Source organism: Stigmatopora argus, chromosome 4, assembly GCF_051989625.1.
Source record: "Stigmatopora argus isolate UIUO_Sarg chromosome 4, RoL_Sarg_1.0, whole genome shotgun sequence".
Classification (NCBI taxonomy): domain Eukaryota; kingdom Metazoa; phylum Chordata; class Actinopteri; order Syngnathiformes; family Syngnathidae; genus Stigmatopora; species Stigmatopora argus.
Genome location: NC_135390.1, coordinates 12,106,044 through 12,122,329, shown reverse-complemented (window position 1 = coordinate 12,122,329; position 16,286 = coordinate 12,106,044). Strand labels below are relative to the sequence as shown.

Sequence of the window (16,286 nt, the reverse complement as noted above, 5' to 3'; positions counted from 1 at the left end):
ACAGCATACCTCAATGGGCATTTCCTTTCTCAATCTATTTTCTCCCCCTTCCCCGAGGTCAGGTCGCAGGGGCAGCACCTTCAGCAGGGAAGTCCTGATTTCCCTCCCCCCAGCCACTTCGTCCAACTCATCCCAAGGTGTTCCCTGGCCAGCCGGGAAACATATTCTCTCCAGCGTGCCCTAGGTCGGCCCAGCGGCCTCCTTCCAGTGGAGCGTACCTGGAACACCTCACCGGGGAGGCGTCCAGGAGACATCCTAATCAAATTCCCAAACCACCTCATCTGGCTCCTCTCGATGTAGAGGAAGAACAACTCTACCCCAAGCGCATCCCAGATAAGGAAGCTTCCCACTCTCATTTCCTTTCTAACTTTGATATATATTTTCTGGTAATATTTTCATAAAACCAACTGCAACACCAGAAAATTTTAAACTGCTGTCCTTTATTAGCATGACAGATAACTCGAGCCTGTACTATCTGACTATGGGCAACATGGTGAAGTGCACCCCAGACTGGTCACTAGTCAATCACAAGGAAGAGATGTTCAAGTGAAGTATGTCAAAAAGATTCTAGAGCTTTTGTCACAAAAGATGTTTCAAATCCACACCCAAAACACCTATTTAACCCATCAATGCAAAACCTATTACCCACTTTTGCAGCCTTCTCTTCACCACCCTCATGTAACCAAGGAGGAATTCTTCCCAGATCTTTTCCAACACCGTTGTCACAGCCATTTTAATGTTTTCCATGTTCCAAGACTCTATAGTAAAATTCACATAGCCAGGACAGGTGAGTAGGGTGGTTGCATTTGCTAGGCAATGTTCTATGAAGCTAGGACCAGTTGGAATCCTGCCGGAACTTTTTGGTCCCTTTTGATACCGGGAACCGAGCAAATTTTTGTTCTTAAGTTCCCTTTTAGTCCCTGGCCAACATAAATATAATTAATACTTTGCAGTTTGAGTTTGACATTTATGTTCTGTGTCCTCTGTGGCCCACCTTGTAGGAAAAGTAAAAATACAGTTGTGCAGTTTGAAGTTCAACCAAATTTTCTGGAAAAAAATATGCCTCTAAAGTCAGACTAAACCAATGTCGCGAAAGGGAGTGTGTTCCACTAGGGATCCACTGTACCATTATTTATTCATTATTGAGGCGGTGAATTATGTGTTTGCATTTGAATGTGGATATTCAAATGCAGCCCCTGATCCAGAACAAAACTGATTAATAAATGTATCTTTTTGCAGTGACAGCAAACTCTTGTCTCAGACATTTCAGACCTTGGGACTTGTGCTCCAGGAACAGCAACTTGAAACCCGATTAGAATGCACAACATCAAAGCTCTGTGCTTTAAAGACTTTCTTTTACTGCTACTGCCAGGAGTCCTGGCTCCTCCATGTCCAGACAGCTTATAAAGGCTTGTTTTTAACCTCACCTCCCTTTTCAACACCCCAAATCGTCCCTCACTCTCACAGGACTGCTGTTATCAGAATTTTTTTTTTTTAAATACTAATGCTATGGTCTGGATTTCTCTTCTGAATGGCACATTTTGTTGCTGAGGTCATCCAATGCTCTGCTTGACCTCATTAGCACATTCAGGTTAATAAAAGCGCTCTCGTCCCTTTAAGGAGCCCTGTCTTTCTTCACAGAGTGCAGCTGATCCATCTTGGCGAGCTGGCATCAGACTCGGTGCTGTCGGCCACTTTAATGGAGTGAACACGGATATCACAGGCAATTGTGGGAGCGTTGTACATGTGGGGGATTGTGGTTTGTTATTTCAGCAGATAGGAGTGGGCCGATAGAGAAACGCTGCCTTCCAAGGCCCCGCCAGAGAATATAGACAGGTCTCTAGATCTGGCTTGGTTTCAGATCGTATAGTGAACAAGATCCTGAGTTGCATCTGCCTTGATGTGACCTCTGGGAAGATGCTCGATATCGCTAGCTGAAGATGCGAATGCACAAGTAAAAGATCACAACAGCAAAGTCGGAGCATATTGATAAGATGACGAGTGGGCAAACGTCACGGGGTCTCGTCCTGCTCCTTTTTTTGTATTTGCGTGTGTCCGGTCTCCCGACAGCGGGATGAAGGTTAGGTCTTTATTAAAGATCAACACCGGTGGAGTTGTCCTGTGATGACATCATGTAGCTGAGAAGCAGCTGTGTTTTCTCAGAGTCACTTCAGCAGCAAAGAACTGAACTAGGCTGTGCAATCTGCCAAGGATTATAAATATAGAGTGGGCCTAAATACAAGCTTGTATTTTTTTATGCATACACCGTGCAAAAGGCCACGGCTGCAAGACTTGTTGTTTTAATGACCTTTTTCACCGGCCATTGTGACAGTAAATAACAGGATACACACAGTTAGCCGAATTGCACACAAAACATACAAATCAAAACTATGCAGAGAAAACAGCGAGATCCAAATAAAATGTACGGCAAAGGTATGAATTTTAGTTCATGCCATTTAACTTAGAAATTCCCTCTAAGAATCTATTAGCCACCAGTTTTTCAAGTCGCCAAGAATTGTCATTAACGGTCTGGCTATGACATCACAACCACAATTGATGATCATGCCTAGCACATGGCAACAAGGGGATAGAAAGCCTATAGATAGCATGCTAGTAGAATGCAAAAATGCATTCATTTTCTGAACCGCTTATCCTCACAGAGGACACAAGGTTGCTGGAGACTATCCCAGCTAACTACAGTCACCAGGTGGGGGACATCCAGAATTGGTGGCCAGCCAATCGCAGGGCACAAGGTGATAGACAGCCATTCATGCAGACTAATTTGTTTTTCAATCACACAATAAAATCTGCCTATATTATGGATACTTTTCAATGCTCTTGCCCAAGGTCTGATGTAGTACTCTCTAAATAATCTGCAACCTTAATGAAGACAATCATTATAGAAAGTGAACATAGACTGCTGCTCACATGCAGGTAACAGGTGCTTGCTCAGGTCAGGACCATGGACAGATACTTTCCACAGGTACAATCACCTTGACAAGCAAGACTCTCTCGGATTCTAATTTGTTCATTTATTCAATTATTTTTCATTGCACTTTTCCGCTAATGGGTCACGAGGCGCTGGGGTCTATGCCAGCCTAAATTGGGATTCCAATCAATCGCAAGGCACACGAAGACGAGCAACTATTCATGCTCACACTAACACCTAGGGAAAGAGTGTTCAACTAGCCTCCCATGCATATTTTTGGGATGTGGGGGGAAACCAGAGAACCAGGAGAAAACCCACGTGGGCACGGGGAGAACATACAAACTCTACATGGGAAGATTCTAATTCATCATCTGTATAATTATGCAAAACTCTCATCAACATTTTAGTGTGCATTTGTGGACATAAATGGGAAAAGATTTAAGTCTACTTGGTTACAATGGAGCCCCAATTCCAACTTAAACAAGCCTGTGTGTGTTGTTGGTACCTGGGGGTGCTCCCCTTGGAACAATACTTCACTCTCAGGCCTCCATGAAGATGTAAATGGATGGTTCGGCTGGTGTTGTGACCTCTCACCTTGACTGCCCCCTCTTTCCTGAACCAGATGCTGCTCCTGTGGACTACGTCCCTCTCAAACTAAACAAAGTAATCCTCCACTAAACAAGATGGATATTGTATCACCACACCAGAAAATACCAGAGGGCCTCGCACACAAAGGTACCTTCTCCTCTGCCTCGGCTACGTGGACTCAACAGGGGGCCGTGGTGCGCACATTGTTTCATATACGCGTGCAGAAAGACACTAGTCTGTGATTTACGATTATTTTGAATGATTCTCTTAAAATCTACATTTGTGGTTTATAACCAAAACATGCCCTCTTGTGGGGGATATAATTGGAGCATGAGGGAAAAAGTTGGCCAGTGGGAAACCCTGGCTGCATGTGCTATGTGTCAGATTGGGATCAAGCGTTGCATAATGAGACATGTTTGATCTCCTTGGGATTAGGTCAGACTATGGCAACATTGTTAGCAAACGTCATGTGGGTTGCACACATGGTTGCATAAGAGAATACATGATTCTTTTGGGAGATGTGTTTTTTGGTCGGAAAAGTCAAATGAAAGCAGAGTGTCAAAAATGATTGGGCAGCTAGGTAATAGAACAGGCAATTTGTCCCTCAATTCTAATATTAACTCTGTTTTGATAGTGTCTACTTTGCATTTTATTAATCCTCCTAAAACTATTTGCGTCTATTTTCTTTGAAGAAAGGCCCCTTGCCTTTAAACTTCTGAATCATTAGAAATGATTGATGTGAGGAAACTGAAAAGTGACAATTAACAGACTTTATGGAGGTTATAATATTATGCTGTGTATTACTGAAATCGCATGAGAAGTTTAATATATTAGACAGAGAGAGGGAAAAAAGGAAGACCAACCATGCTGTTATCTTTTTCATGGTTTTATAGACATTGCTTGGGTAATCAGTCAATGATTATGCCATTGTCATTGCAGAATTCAGCCACAATGTTATATAATGAACTTTTTCCATTACAATTCAAATTGAGCAGGCCAATGTACTACCTCCTATCAATGTCAAAAATAAATATTTGATTACAACACTAAGTAGAATAGTACACCACATTTGCCAAATGCAAGTCACTACTATTATTTGTAATTCTTTCATTCTGCAATCAGTCATATTGTTCGGTTTTGATATTCCTTATGAAGAAGCCAAAGGGGGGTTCGTTTTTTAATGGTATGATGTCATTGACATACAGCACTGTTATCTGTTACTTTTGTCAAAAGAGGACCCGCCCCTCGCATGACGTCGCTTGCGATCTCGTCCAATCGCGTCCCTTCCCTTAAGGTTTTCAGCCTATAAGATGAGGCTAACTTTCTGAGATGTCAGAAAAGACTTGTCCTCCCGAAGGCCCATCTATGGATACCTGGGTCTCTTTGAACCGCACAGACCTACAGGTGGACTTGATGGCAGGGAGGTAATATCGGGACTCTTTTAGAGGGGGGCACTACTTCCGTGTGGCGAGTGGAGATGTCCGAGGAAAATTTGGGGGAAGAGTCGAGCAGCTCCCCGGTTTCCCCCGTGGACAGCCTGAGCAACAGTGAGGGTGAGGCGGACACACAGCCCAAAAGAAGCAGTGCGCGGAAGCGAAGGCCAAGCAGGAAACACGTCGCCGCCGCCGCAGACGACTCGGACAGCCCGACCCCTTCGGGGGGCAAAAGGGGGAAAAAGTCGAGCAGCAGCGACAGCCCACAGTCCTTGGAGGAGCTGCAGAGCCAGCGTGTGATGGCCAACGTGAGGGAGCGTCAGAGGACTCAGTCGCTGAATGAGGCGTTTGCGGCCCTGCGCAAGATCATCCCCACACTGCCCTCGGACAAGCTGAGCAAAATACAGACACTCAAACTGGCCGCCAGGTACATTGACTTCCTGTGCCAGGTGCTGCAGAGCGACGAGCTGGATGCCAAGATGTCTAGCTGCAGCTACGTGGCCCACGAAAGGCTCAGTTACGCCTTCTCCGTGTGGAGGATGGAGGGCGCCTGGTCCATGTCCACATCTCACTAAGGCCAAGACGATACAAGCCCAACATAGTAGGTACATCTTGTAAGAAATGCATGATGATCTTCTTTTTTTTTTTTTCCTCTTGAAATCCCTGGCAAATATTTGTTCGATTGTTTTTCTTTTTCTGCTAAAGTTCTTGTTTGCATGTGTACTTTGCATTCGTGTGTGCATTATTTTACAATGTAAATGCATGCTCATTTTCGTGAAAAGAATGTATGCAGCATGTTTTCAAATTTTGTTTTTTCTAGTTTGAACACATTTTTTAAAGATTTCTCACCTACTAAAATTATAATAAACTTTCTGGTTAACCTTTTTTTGGGAAAGTGACTTTTTTGGTAAGTTAAAAAAATAATTAAGGTCTAGGTCCCAAAATGTCAAAGGTAACTATTATTAATAATCATTTTATATTTTTAACATGCATCAAATTGTTGTTTTCTAATCTAATTTAAATTATTAAAATTTGAACATTATGATATGAATTCCAATAAACTCTTTTTAAAAATGTCATTGCATTTAACTCATTGCTTACTATTGTCGACAATCGATGTCAATTCATTTAACCTGGGAGGGACTAGTTGTGCTTATCTTTCAGTGCTATTGATGGCATTAGATGTCCAATCCATTTTGACTGGTAGCAACTGATCACTGCCAGCCTCTCCCAGTCAAAATGGATTGGACGTCTAGCACCATCAGTGGCTTACAATGAATTTAACGTTTTCCCTATAAAGGGTTAAACCAATGATGCTGCTTTTTTCCAGCAAAATCAAACATTGAATATTCCTATCAAAATAAATATTCTTCTTCAACTGCATGGTGCATTTATCTTTCACTGAAATATCATTGTTGTAACATAGTCCAGCTAAATTGCAGAAATCGAATATTTTACCACCTAAAATGCTTGATACTGTGTTTATTAATTCCAATTCAAGAGGCTCCAAGTTTTTCACTTCAAATTCAAGTCCCTAACATTTTCCCCAGTTTAAATGTGCCACTCAAGTCACATATGCAGCGAATATGGCCCTATAAACTGATTGCACTGACATCCAATACTGGCACAATAAACACTAATCACTGTGTGCGTGTGACCTTGCACAGGTGACTGCTGATTCTCACATTCTGAAGGGACATTTCTGGAGTCCAATGCTGGATACATGGGATCACTATTTAAAGCAAAGACCACGGAGGTGCTGCAGGGGATTTCTTGTGTTTGTTCTATGCAGCCCCTAACACCACGCACTCTGATGACGGTTTATGTACATGTTGTTGACGACGAATGTTGAATATATTACGGCTGTTGCCTGTTTAAAAGAGTAACTTTTTTTCTACATGTTTTTGGACTTATTTCTGCCACCATGGAGCTAGGCAGTTTGATTTATGTGTGTGTGCGCATGTGTGCATGTGTGTGTGTGTGTGTGTGTGTGGGAGTGTGTGTGATTCTCTACTGGTGGTGGGCCCACATTTATGAGGCTGTTTTTGTGGATCAAACCTGTGCAAAAATATTTTCAGAAAACATTTATTTATTTATTGGTATTACATTTAGGAATACATCCTGTGTCTGAAATATAAATACATTCCTATTTTTATTATCACTTTTGTAAATGTTTGTATATTTTTTGCAATAAAGAAAACGACAATATTTTGTTGCTTTTACCTTGCTCGTTTTAATTAAAGGTCGTTTTGCAGTGACATTATACAAAAGGTGACAAACCACAAAACCCAATGATAAAATCGCATTGGATGAAATTCAACCTTAAGTTTTAAAGTAAATAATATATATAGTAGGGTTTAAATATACACACGCCAAAATGACATGTCATGTGTTTGTGGTTCCTGAATAATCATGATAACCTATTTAATACTTTTAAATCCATCCAGAGCGCATTTTCCCTTTTCAAATTTCTAAATTATCACTGCTGCTTGCGCATTAATGTCCCAATAATAATTGGCTTGAGTATATAATTAATCCAAGATACCACGCGCTTCCGGCTGTCGTCACTTTTTGAAACGTTTAGGTGATGTGGGAAAGTTTTTCTCACTGTCCAAAAAAGCAAACCGTGACCGCTTGAAGGTGTGTAATTGGCCTTCGAGGCATGTATGGAATTCCCAGATGTCTATGAAATTTAAGGAGGCCGTGAAGGTAGAGTGGACGAGGGGGCCACTCTCACTGTTTGCGTGCGTGGGAGGGGGCTCTCCAAACCCACAAACATATCCAGAGAGCACCTCAAAATGGACTTGTTGAATTTCAAGCTTCCATTTCGTACTAATAATAATTTCCTTATTGTTTTAAACGTCTCACTCATAACATTGAGCTACTCACATATGAAAAGCACATTCTTCCCTGGATCAAACAACTCTAAATATATGTTTCCCCTTTTCAGAGGGAGACCAGTTGCCAATTGCAGCACACGGAATGAAACCTATTTAGAACAGATGTTAGTATATTCTTTTTTCACCCTTTTTTTGGTGGGGGGTGTCACGTGAAATGAGCAGATGTTCAGTGTGGTGCAGAGCGAGGCTCACAATGTGCACTGCACGGCATTGCTTTGCATTGCATTGCAGTGCACGGACGTCCAACGAACCGAGCTCGCTCATCAGCCACCGCCTATATTGAATGGATATTATCTAATTCCAGGGAGTCAACCTAAACTCATCATCATAATCTCAATTTCAGAAGAGGAAAAAAAAAGGTAGGTAACTCATATCGTTGTGTTCAACATGTATTGCAAATGACTACGGCGTTTAATATTATAATTACAGTTTTGAGAAAGGTATAAATTACACCATCGATAAATTTAAAAAAAAGCAAGGTCAATATTATAGTGTGCGTGTGTTGGTGTGTGTGTGTGTGTGTGTGTGTGTGTGTGTTGGTGTGTGTTGGTGTGTGTTGGTGTGTGTTGGTGTGTGTTGGTGTGTGTTGGTGTGTGTTGGTGTGTGTTGGTGTGTGTTGGTGTGTGTTGGTGTGTGTTGGTGTACGTGTTGGTGTGTGTATGTGTGTGTTAGTGTGTGTGTGTGTTAGTGTGTGTGTGTGTGTGTGTGTGTGTTAGTGTTAGTGTTAGTGTGTGTGTGTGTGTGTGTGTGTGTGTTGGTGTGTGTGTGTGTGTGTGTGTGTGTGTGTTCAGAGGGCAGTATGACAATTTTTGTGCAGCTGTTTAGGTTGGAAACTAACACCAGAGACTTAGTATGTAACAGTATTTAAACAAAAACAGTATTTTTCCACTATTCTATTTCTGTACAATTCTTAAAATGAAAACATGACTTGGAAATTTCTTTTTTAACACTACTCGCACTACAATATTTGTTGGAAATATTTTTCTGAGAGTTTCTAAACTGTTTTTAGATCATAACATTTGAGACAGGACATGTATATGTTTCATTCCCATTTTGAAAACTTCATTTTCTTTTTCCCTGTAATTTGAGGCTAATTGGTTTTAATTATAGTCGTCTTTTCTTTCCTTCTATTATTTGCGCACACAAAAACCCAATTATGCTGGATTTGAAAAGGAAAAAAAATGGTGTCAATGTCAATCTGTGCTTTTAAAATGCAAATTTTGAAACATGTGGGATATTACAAGTTTTGCTGAGGTTTTCAGAGAAAAGCAGGTGTAACTATAAACATGCCTGAGGCTGCAGAGTACATAACATAATAAGAAGAACAAAAATAGCACATATATTACCACTAATTCATAACTAATGAAAATCAAATGTCAGATAAAGCATGAGAGTAAAACAGTAAAAGATTCGTGTCAGGAAAAAATAAAAGAAGTCATAGGTTTCATGTGTACAAGCGTTTTTTTTTTTTCAAAATCCAGTTCTTTGTAGACAGATCACACAATATTAAAAGTGTGTTAACCTTGACAAACACTGCATTTATTCATCCATTTTTAAGTTCTCATTCACCCAATATTGTTACGATAAGGGCATTTTAAAAATGTAATGTCACTAGGTAACCGTCCAAAAAGTGTTCATTCTCATCTTGAAAATAGATCAACACTTTTGATGTTCTCAATAATTTCAATCAATGTGAGGTCAGACTTGTAGAAGGATAGCTTTAAGGATTCTATTACATTCGTGCCCAATTTGTTATCCCTAATACAACCGCAAAAAAATGTATCCCTCCAAGAACGACCATGATGCCCAACATTAAAATACATGCTAAGTAAAAAATGCTTGCTAAATCAGGTCTAAATGAGGTGAGGTATTTTTTTTCCAAAAAGTAATTCTCAATATCACAGCATGCTGTTAAAACAAAGGGAAAGACAATTCTCTTATCAAATCCCTTCCACCAGAATAAATGCTGCTTAATAAATTGAAAAAGGAAGAAGAAAAAACACAGGATTTTATTTGGTAAAGAATAACATGAACAAATGTGAGTATCCCAAATGACCCACCTTTCCTTATTATCTCATCAATACCCATTAAAATGCATCTATTTGTGTCTATGTGCATGGGCATATTTGACACCGCAAAGGGGCTGTGCCCAAAAAAACTACATTTTTTGGGGTTTAAACACAAGAGGTCCAAGAAATTCCCATTGTTAAATACTTTGAGCAACTGTCTTTCATATTATTGTCATTTACACTGTGTTGTTTTGCGCTTTACATAATGAAAATCTTAAATAAGGCCCTATTTAAAAAAATCTTAAAGATGAAATGCAAATATAGTTTACCGGAGAAGTGAAATTCAACTGTACTCAGCCAGCGATTGTTGCGCACACTATTAGAGCGCCACTGTGCCAAACTTTTAGTCCTAGTAAGCTACTTTCAGAATGACTGTTTTACTAAAAGTGTTGACTTTACTTCCTTGCTTGCTGCTCAACTTTGTGAATTAATTGGGTTTTGTCCCCAAAAAAGAAACGTAAGGATTGGGGTGTACATTTTCCCAAGAGTTGCAGAGGTAACGCATGTCTTTTGCTATCCAGATTAAAATGAGCAGAATGGAAATATATAATTTGGTTTTGGCTTCATGTTAAAACACATGTTTGCTCTTTAAAATCAGCTTGAAGGCTTGCGGATGTAAAGCGTGTTTTAAATGGCAAATTACATATTTCTGCTCATAAATGGGAGGCGCAGCAGGTCAGCTTTTCATCATAGCCAAAGGCTCTGCAATTGCGAGCAATGACGCCACCACTCATGCTTGAAATGTGATTCCATCTTTTGATACCTTTTTACAGGACAAGGTAAAAACCTGCACTCCTCCGTGCAAAATGTGCCACCCAGGCTGCGGACAAGACACGAATCAGTGTCATTAGAAGGAGTACGCAATGATGTCAAGGACAGGAAATAGCTTGGGAAAAAAAGGCTTGGCACCTAGTGAAATTGGCCACATCCCCATTGGCTCAGTAGAAAAGCTAGAATAATAAACAGGCAATCAGGGGGCGGCATGAGCGTACACAATGGCCGTTCAAAACTTTGCAGATGATAAAATCAGACTTTAGGGGCTCAGAGTCGATGATTATTCGTGGTTGTCGTTTGCCCATAAATAGAGGGCCCCTCTTGAAAGTATAAACATGAGATCAAACCATTTCAAACATTCCTGTTTATGTTCAATCAAGATATTATTTATCTAAAATATGTTTATGTAGCTAGAAACACGTATAGTATAGTGTAGAAACAAGCTCAATATTTTCATATAGAGTGGAATCTCCTTGGTCAAACAATCTGTTGAGGGACACTGGCTGACTGACAGTGATTTCATTTTCCCATAAGGAATGACCTCTTCTGGGGTCAAATTGTCAACATCGTAAAGATTTTATTAAGTGAAAAGACCTTTTCCCTTCTTTTTTGCAAAACATTTAACATTCTTGACTGTCATTCAGTGCTGTTCTATACCGTACACACGACTGAAGCTGGAAAATATTTTCAACAATACTAAATAAACTACAACTATTACCACTACTATTAACCAATACGTAACAGACAATCAAAACCATTTTTCAGGAATTCCGAAGCTGAAATGGCCTCTTATTCCACAGTGACGCATAAGCAAGAATGCTATCTTCCAACATGGATGAGAAGATCTTGGTACAGATATTGATTTAGCTTCTTTTATCTGATTCTCAACACATTGTATGGTTTTCCCTAATAAAGTGTGCAGTGGGTGCAAAATTAGAAGGACAATAATCCATCATACAAATGCCATGCCCATTCTTTCAAGAGTCTATGCATGCACAAGACAATTTGTCCTATTCTTGCAGTCCACAGAGAAGGCTGCATTGCCAGAGGGGATTATCCCTTGAGGCATTCAACTCCCTTGGTATTAATCCTATTGCCTTCATTAACCTGGTGGCCCACCAATAGTGGGGCTCACACTGATAATTAATGTGTCATTACTCCCACTTACAATGATCCCCCTGTTGCTCCGACACAGTTCCAAACACTATTATCCCGTTAAGTGGATTCCAGGAAGGCAGGATCCTTTTGTTGAAGCAAGGCAAGTCAAATTGACCATCAACACCCTGTTCTAGAGCAGACTTTGGCGCTTACGTCAATAAATTAGAGTTAAATGTGAGTTTCCTAGCATCTTTAAAGGAAGAAGAAAATGTGGAATTAAAATCTTAATTCAGAGGAACAGCTGAGCTTGAATGCAATCAGTTACGAGATATTTGTTAACCTCCTGTTTGGATTTAGAAACTATTTTCCCCATCGGAAGTAATTTAAGTTGAACCAGTCAATCTCATGCAGCAGTTGTTGCCGAGATACCGAGATGACGAGAAAGAAAACAAAACTTCCTCGAACTGTCGTACAAATTTATAGAAAGTCTAGTTGTGTGTATTAAATGAAACAAAAAATTACTTTAATGACTTCGGAGAACTGTTCTCTCACAACGTGCTATAATTACTCATACTGGTCAAAAATCAACAAGAGTCGTCCTCAATTTCACAAATATTTTGATTGCAAATTCAGATTTTTTCAGCAAAAAGGGGTCTACCTTATCTGTGTAAACTATAAACATGAGATGGAATGTGAAAGGATGCTTATGTTTTTTAATCAAAATCAGTTGGTTTTATATTGTTATATATAAACTCAACAATATCACGGGGAACTGTAGATACTAAGTCCAGAGAGTATAAGAACATAATAAAACATTCCACTATGAAAAAACAACTGCATCAATCATATTTTCTTTGTTTGCTGTGGTAAAATGTAATAACACGTTTCAAGTTTGTTGTATGTTGTTGCTTGGTTGCAATGTACCACTAAAGATGTGACTTACACAAAACTATCCTTTCTCCCATTCCAGCAAGGGCATCATTCCACTGATAAAGGAACCATGGCCTTATCATCTCAGAACCTTCTTGGAAAAAAAATAATGCTGGATTACATCGGCACTTGACTTTAAAAGACAAGTTTTACGTTGAATACTACAAAAATACTGTATGATGCCATAATGTTTCTGCTCGGGATTTAATATGGATTGGTCAGGATGTTAGAAAAAAGTCAATTTAAAAGTAACATATACTTAAGTTTTCGTATAACATTCATTGTGAATTTAACAGAGATTTTTTTTAAATCAATGTTAGGCTGACATTTATAGGTATATTTGATGGCTGCAAATAAAAGTTTTTAGACTGACAACATTTTTGGCAAATTACTTTTTTGGTTCCTGCTTGTTGCCGTGTATTAATGTTCTAATTTATATACATTGAATATATTGTGTCTTTGCAATGTGGAAAAACAAGTTTTACTTGAATTATTTTGTTTGTTGGATAATGCTAGAAAATTTAACGAAATTGATGTGTAATGTTAATAGTGTGTACATTCAAATGTTGAAAATGCAATAAATAAACCCCCAAAAATTATTTTTTTGTGTCTATGCTTCCTGAAGATCTGCTTATCATTATCTCCTTGTCATCTGGCCAATCCTTTCATTCTCCTCATAGTAAATGACAATTGTGCTAAATCAAATTGAAAGTGGACCACTGATGTTCGGAGGTTTTACGTAACGGCAGAGAGAATGAAGCCTGTTTTGTCAACTTCTCAACTAGCTTGTCGCAGACCCGGTAACATTACACATCGAGAGGAGTCCGCTGAGGGGGCTTGGACATCTATCTAGTTTGAATGCCTGCTTGTCGATTCCCTGGGGAGGTGTTCTGGGCTTGCCCTGCTGGGAGGAAGCCTAAGGATGACTAAAGAGGGACTGTGGCTTTCAGTTGGCCTGGAAACGCCTGAAGCTGGAGGAAGTGTGTGTGTAGACAGGAAAGTCCGGGCATCATCATCGCTCAGACTGCTGCTTCAACAATCCAGCCCCAGATAGAGTGGTAGAAGATGGAACGGAATCAAGCTTGCATGAAAACACTTTATAGGGTTTTTGTTGTCTTACTCATCGTCAGTGGTTGAAAATAATTTTCCCCACTTGTTTTCTCCAGTGCCAGCTCGGTGGAAAAAGGAGTTACCGCGTTGGCCTCAAAGTCCTGGGGTCGAGGGTTCCATCCCAGATGGGTCCTCATTCTGTGGAGTTTAAATGTTCTCCTTGGGCTTGCGTGGGTTTTCTCCAGGTACTCTGGTTTCCTCCCAGATCCCCAAAACATGCATGTAGGCTGCACGAACACTCTGAATTGCCCCTAAGTTAGATTAATTGGTTGTCTGTCTCCTTGTGCACTGCGATGGGCTGGCCACCAATTCAGGGTGTCCCCCGCCTACTCCCTGTAGTCAGCTGGGATAGGCTCCAGCACCCCGCAACCCTTGTAAGGATAAGCAGTTCGGAAAATGAATAAATAAATGATTGGGGCATTAGTACTTTCACTTCCAGATACACAATCATCCACAATCATACTTAAGCATGATTGTAGTAGTAATTGTAAGTCGAGACAAAAAAAAATCTGGCTTATATGAGGTACTCTAGTTAAAAAATTTACTGTGCAATAATGTTTTACGCAAACATATTCAGAGATACACTGAAAACAGTAAGCGTGGCAAGGAGATGCTTCCGTAGAAATAAAAATCTTCAAAATGTCTCCGTGCAATAACATGTATTATGAAGTAAGGGCTTGCTCACACTGGGTGGGACGCACTCATTAAACATATTGACGTCGCACCCATTTGCGTGAGCTGGCAAAGTAAGGTCTTTGATATTGCTGTATGGAATGCATAGAGAAACTCTATTCTGACACCTGTTAGTTTTGTGTAAGTTGCGCAATCATTCCAAATTAACGGTAGCATGAAGGAAAAAGACCACAGCCAACAGACTGCAATTAGTCTACTGTCCATCAAAAAGAATAATAAGGCCATTACAAAATGTCCACAAATATTATGTAATACTTTTTCTGGCACCGACTCACAGTGAGACGTTGGATCTGGTTTAATTGTCATTATTTCATTGTTCCTTTGATCGGATTCACAGGCATACCGGCCCTTAGAAAATCAATTTTGAAATTGATTGAAAGTGATTGTTAATGCGTCATTCTGGTTAAGTTTGGCCGCAAAAACACTTGGCTCAGCTTAAACTTGTCAAAACCCAGTGTTGAAAAATGGGACATAACGTAACTCATATGGACTCAAACACCCTCGTTTACTGGCCCCATCTACCACCCAGATGGACCAATGAACCGGGAAGCCTTTGCCTTGGAAAAAGAACAGAAATGAAACAAATGTTTTTGTTCTCCCTCATTCATGTTTGGAGCTTACTCTCGGTTCAGGTATCATCTATGAAAACCAAACACAGTAATATTATGACTTATCCTGTTTAAACCCATTCTTGAGGCAATCAATTGTATACTCATTGTAAGTTATCTACTATTTGTGGCTCAAGTCTGACTGTCAATAATACGAGTCCCTTACCTCTGATATATGTTTCAATGCCACATAGTCACAATTTAGCATTTGCAATAACAACCTGTTTATTCTAAATTGAAACCTACATTCTATAATATACAGATTTTTGCTGTTTGAAAAGGGCCTAGGATCCATTTCCAACACATTTCTTTGGAAAATCAGAAGAGAGGAGATGTATTCAAGTTATGTGTGGTCAAAGAGAATAATCTTCACAGGTAAGTTGTACTGATATTCAACAAATGAACCTAAAATTGGAGCTTATGGTCGAATACAAAACTAGATACATCTTTTCTCTGGGATTTGATTCAATGATTGTTACTTACAAATCATGCATGAAATATGCATTAATAATTGGTGTCCATTTATTTTTGCTTTGTCTGTCCAATATTGAATATGTTTAGTTGTTGACGGACATATGCAAGTAAGAATAAAATGAAACTCGTCTTTTTTTTAACTTCAGAGCAAAACGTCTCATCAAATTCAGTTATGTCTGAACAATGTGCTGCTGTTTTATTTAAACAGTCTCTTGAGTCTACATCATCCAAAAGTGAAGAAATACACGTGGAGCATTAATTTTCCACAGTCTATGTCGCAACTCTATTGGAAGCCCTTCAGCGAAAACAAAAGTGTTTATTTTGTGTTACAGGCATATTATCGTGTTAAGAGTATGATTAATGTACTGTAATTAAATTGCTTGTATATGGAGAAAATGTAAGTACTGCGCTGACACTACTGGGGGGTCTTGTAGGGGGTATATTGAACTAAACGTCTAATTTTGACCAGTAACTTTGCATAAATAGTAACACTACATCATTGAGGCTCTTTGCTTTAACCTTGACACATCCAGTGAAACACCAGCAAAAGATGTTGACTGTTAATTTAAGCAAGCAGATTCTGAAACAAAACTAATTTGTACCAAAGTATTCATCATTCATCTGCAGAGTGGTATTCATTCTATATGTTGCTTTAGTGGATTTCTGTGACCTCTGACATT

At 39.6% G+C, this 16,286-nt stretch overlaps 1 protein-coding gene and 1 long non-coding RNA gene across 3 annotated transcripts in view; one reads left to right on the top strand and one right to left on the bottom strand.

Moving 5' to 3' along the window:
- LOC144072567 (uncharacterized) overlaps positions 1–16,286 on the bottom strand; it is a 40,225-nt gene that overhangs the window by 14,861 nt on the left and 9,078 nt on the right. The gene's annotated exons all lie outside the window — the stretch shown is intronic.
- Positions 4,871–7,158, top strand: LOC144073257 (twist-related protein 2-like). 2 transcript variants are annotated; one of them, XM_077598954.1, is made up of 2 exons: positions 4,871–5,551; positions 6,618–7,158. In XM_077598954.1, the coding sequence occupies exon 1, from the start codon at positions 4,995–4,997 to the stop codon at positions 5,523–5,525; it is 531 nt and encodes a 176-aa protein (XP_077455080.1). In that variant the 5' UTR covers positions 4,871–4,994; the 3' UTR covers positions 5,526–5,551; positions 6,618–7,158. The 2 variants fall into 2 exon arrangements, with proteins under 2 accessions (XP_077455080.1, XP_077455079.1); XM_077598953.1 differs by having other exon boundaries at positions 4,871–5,555.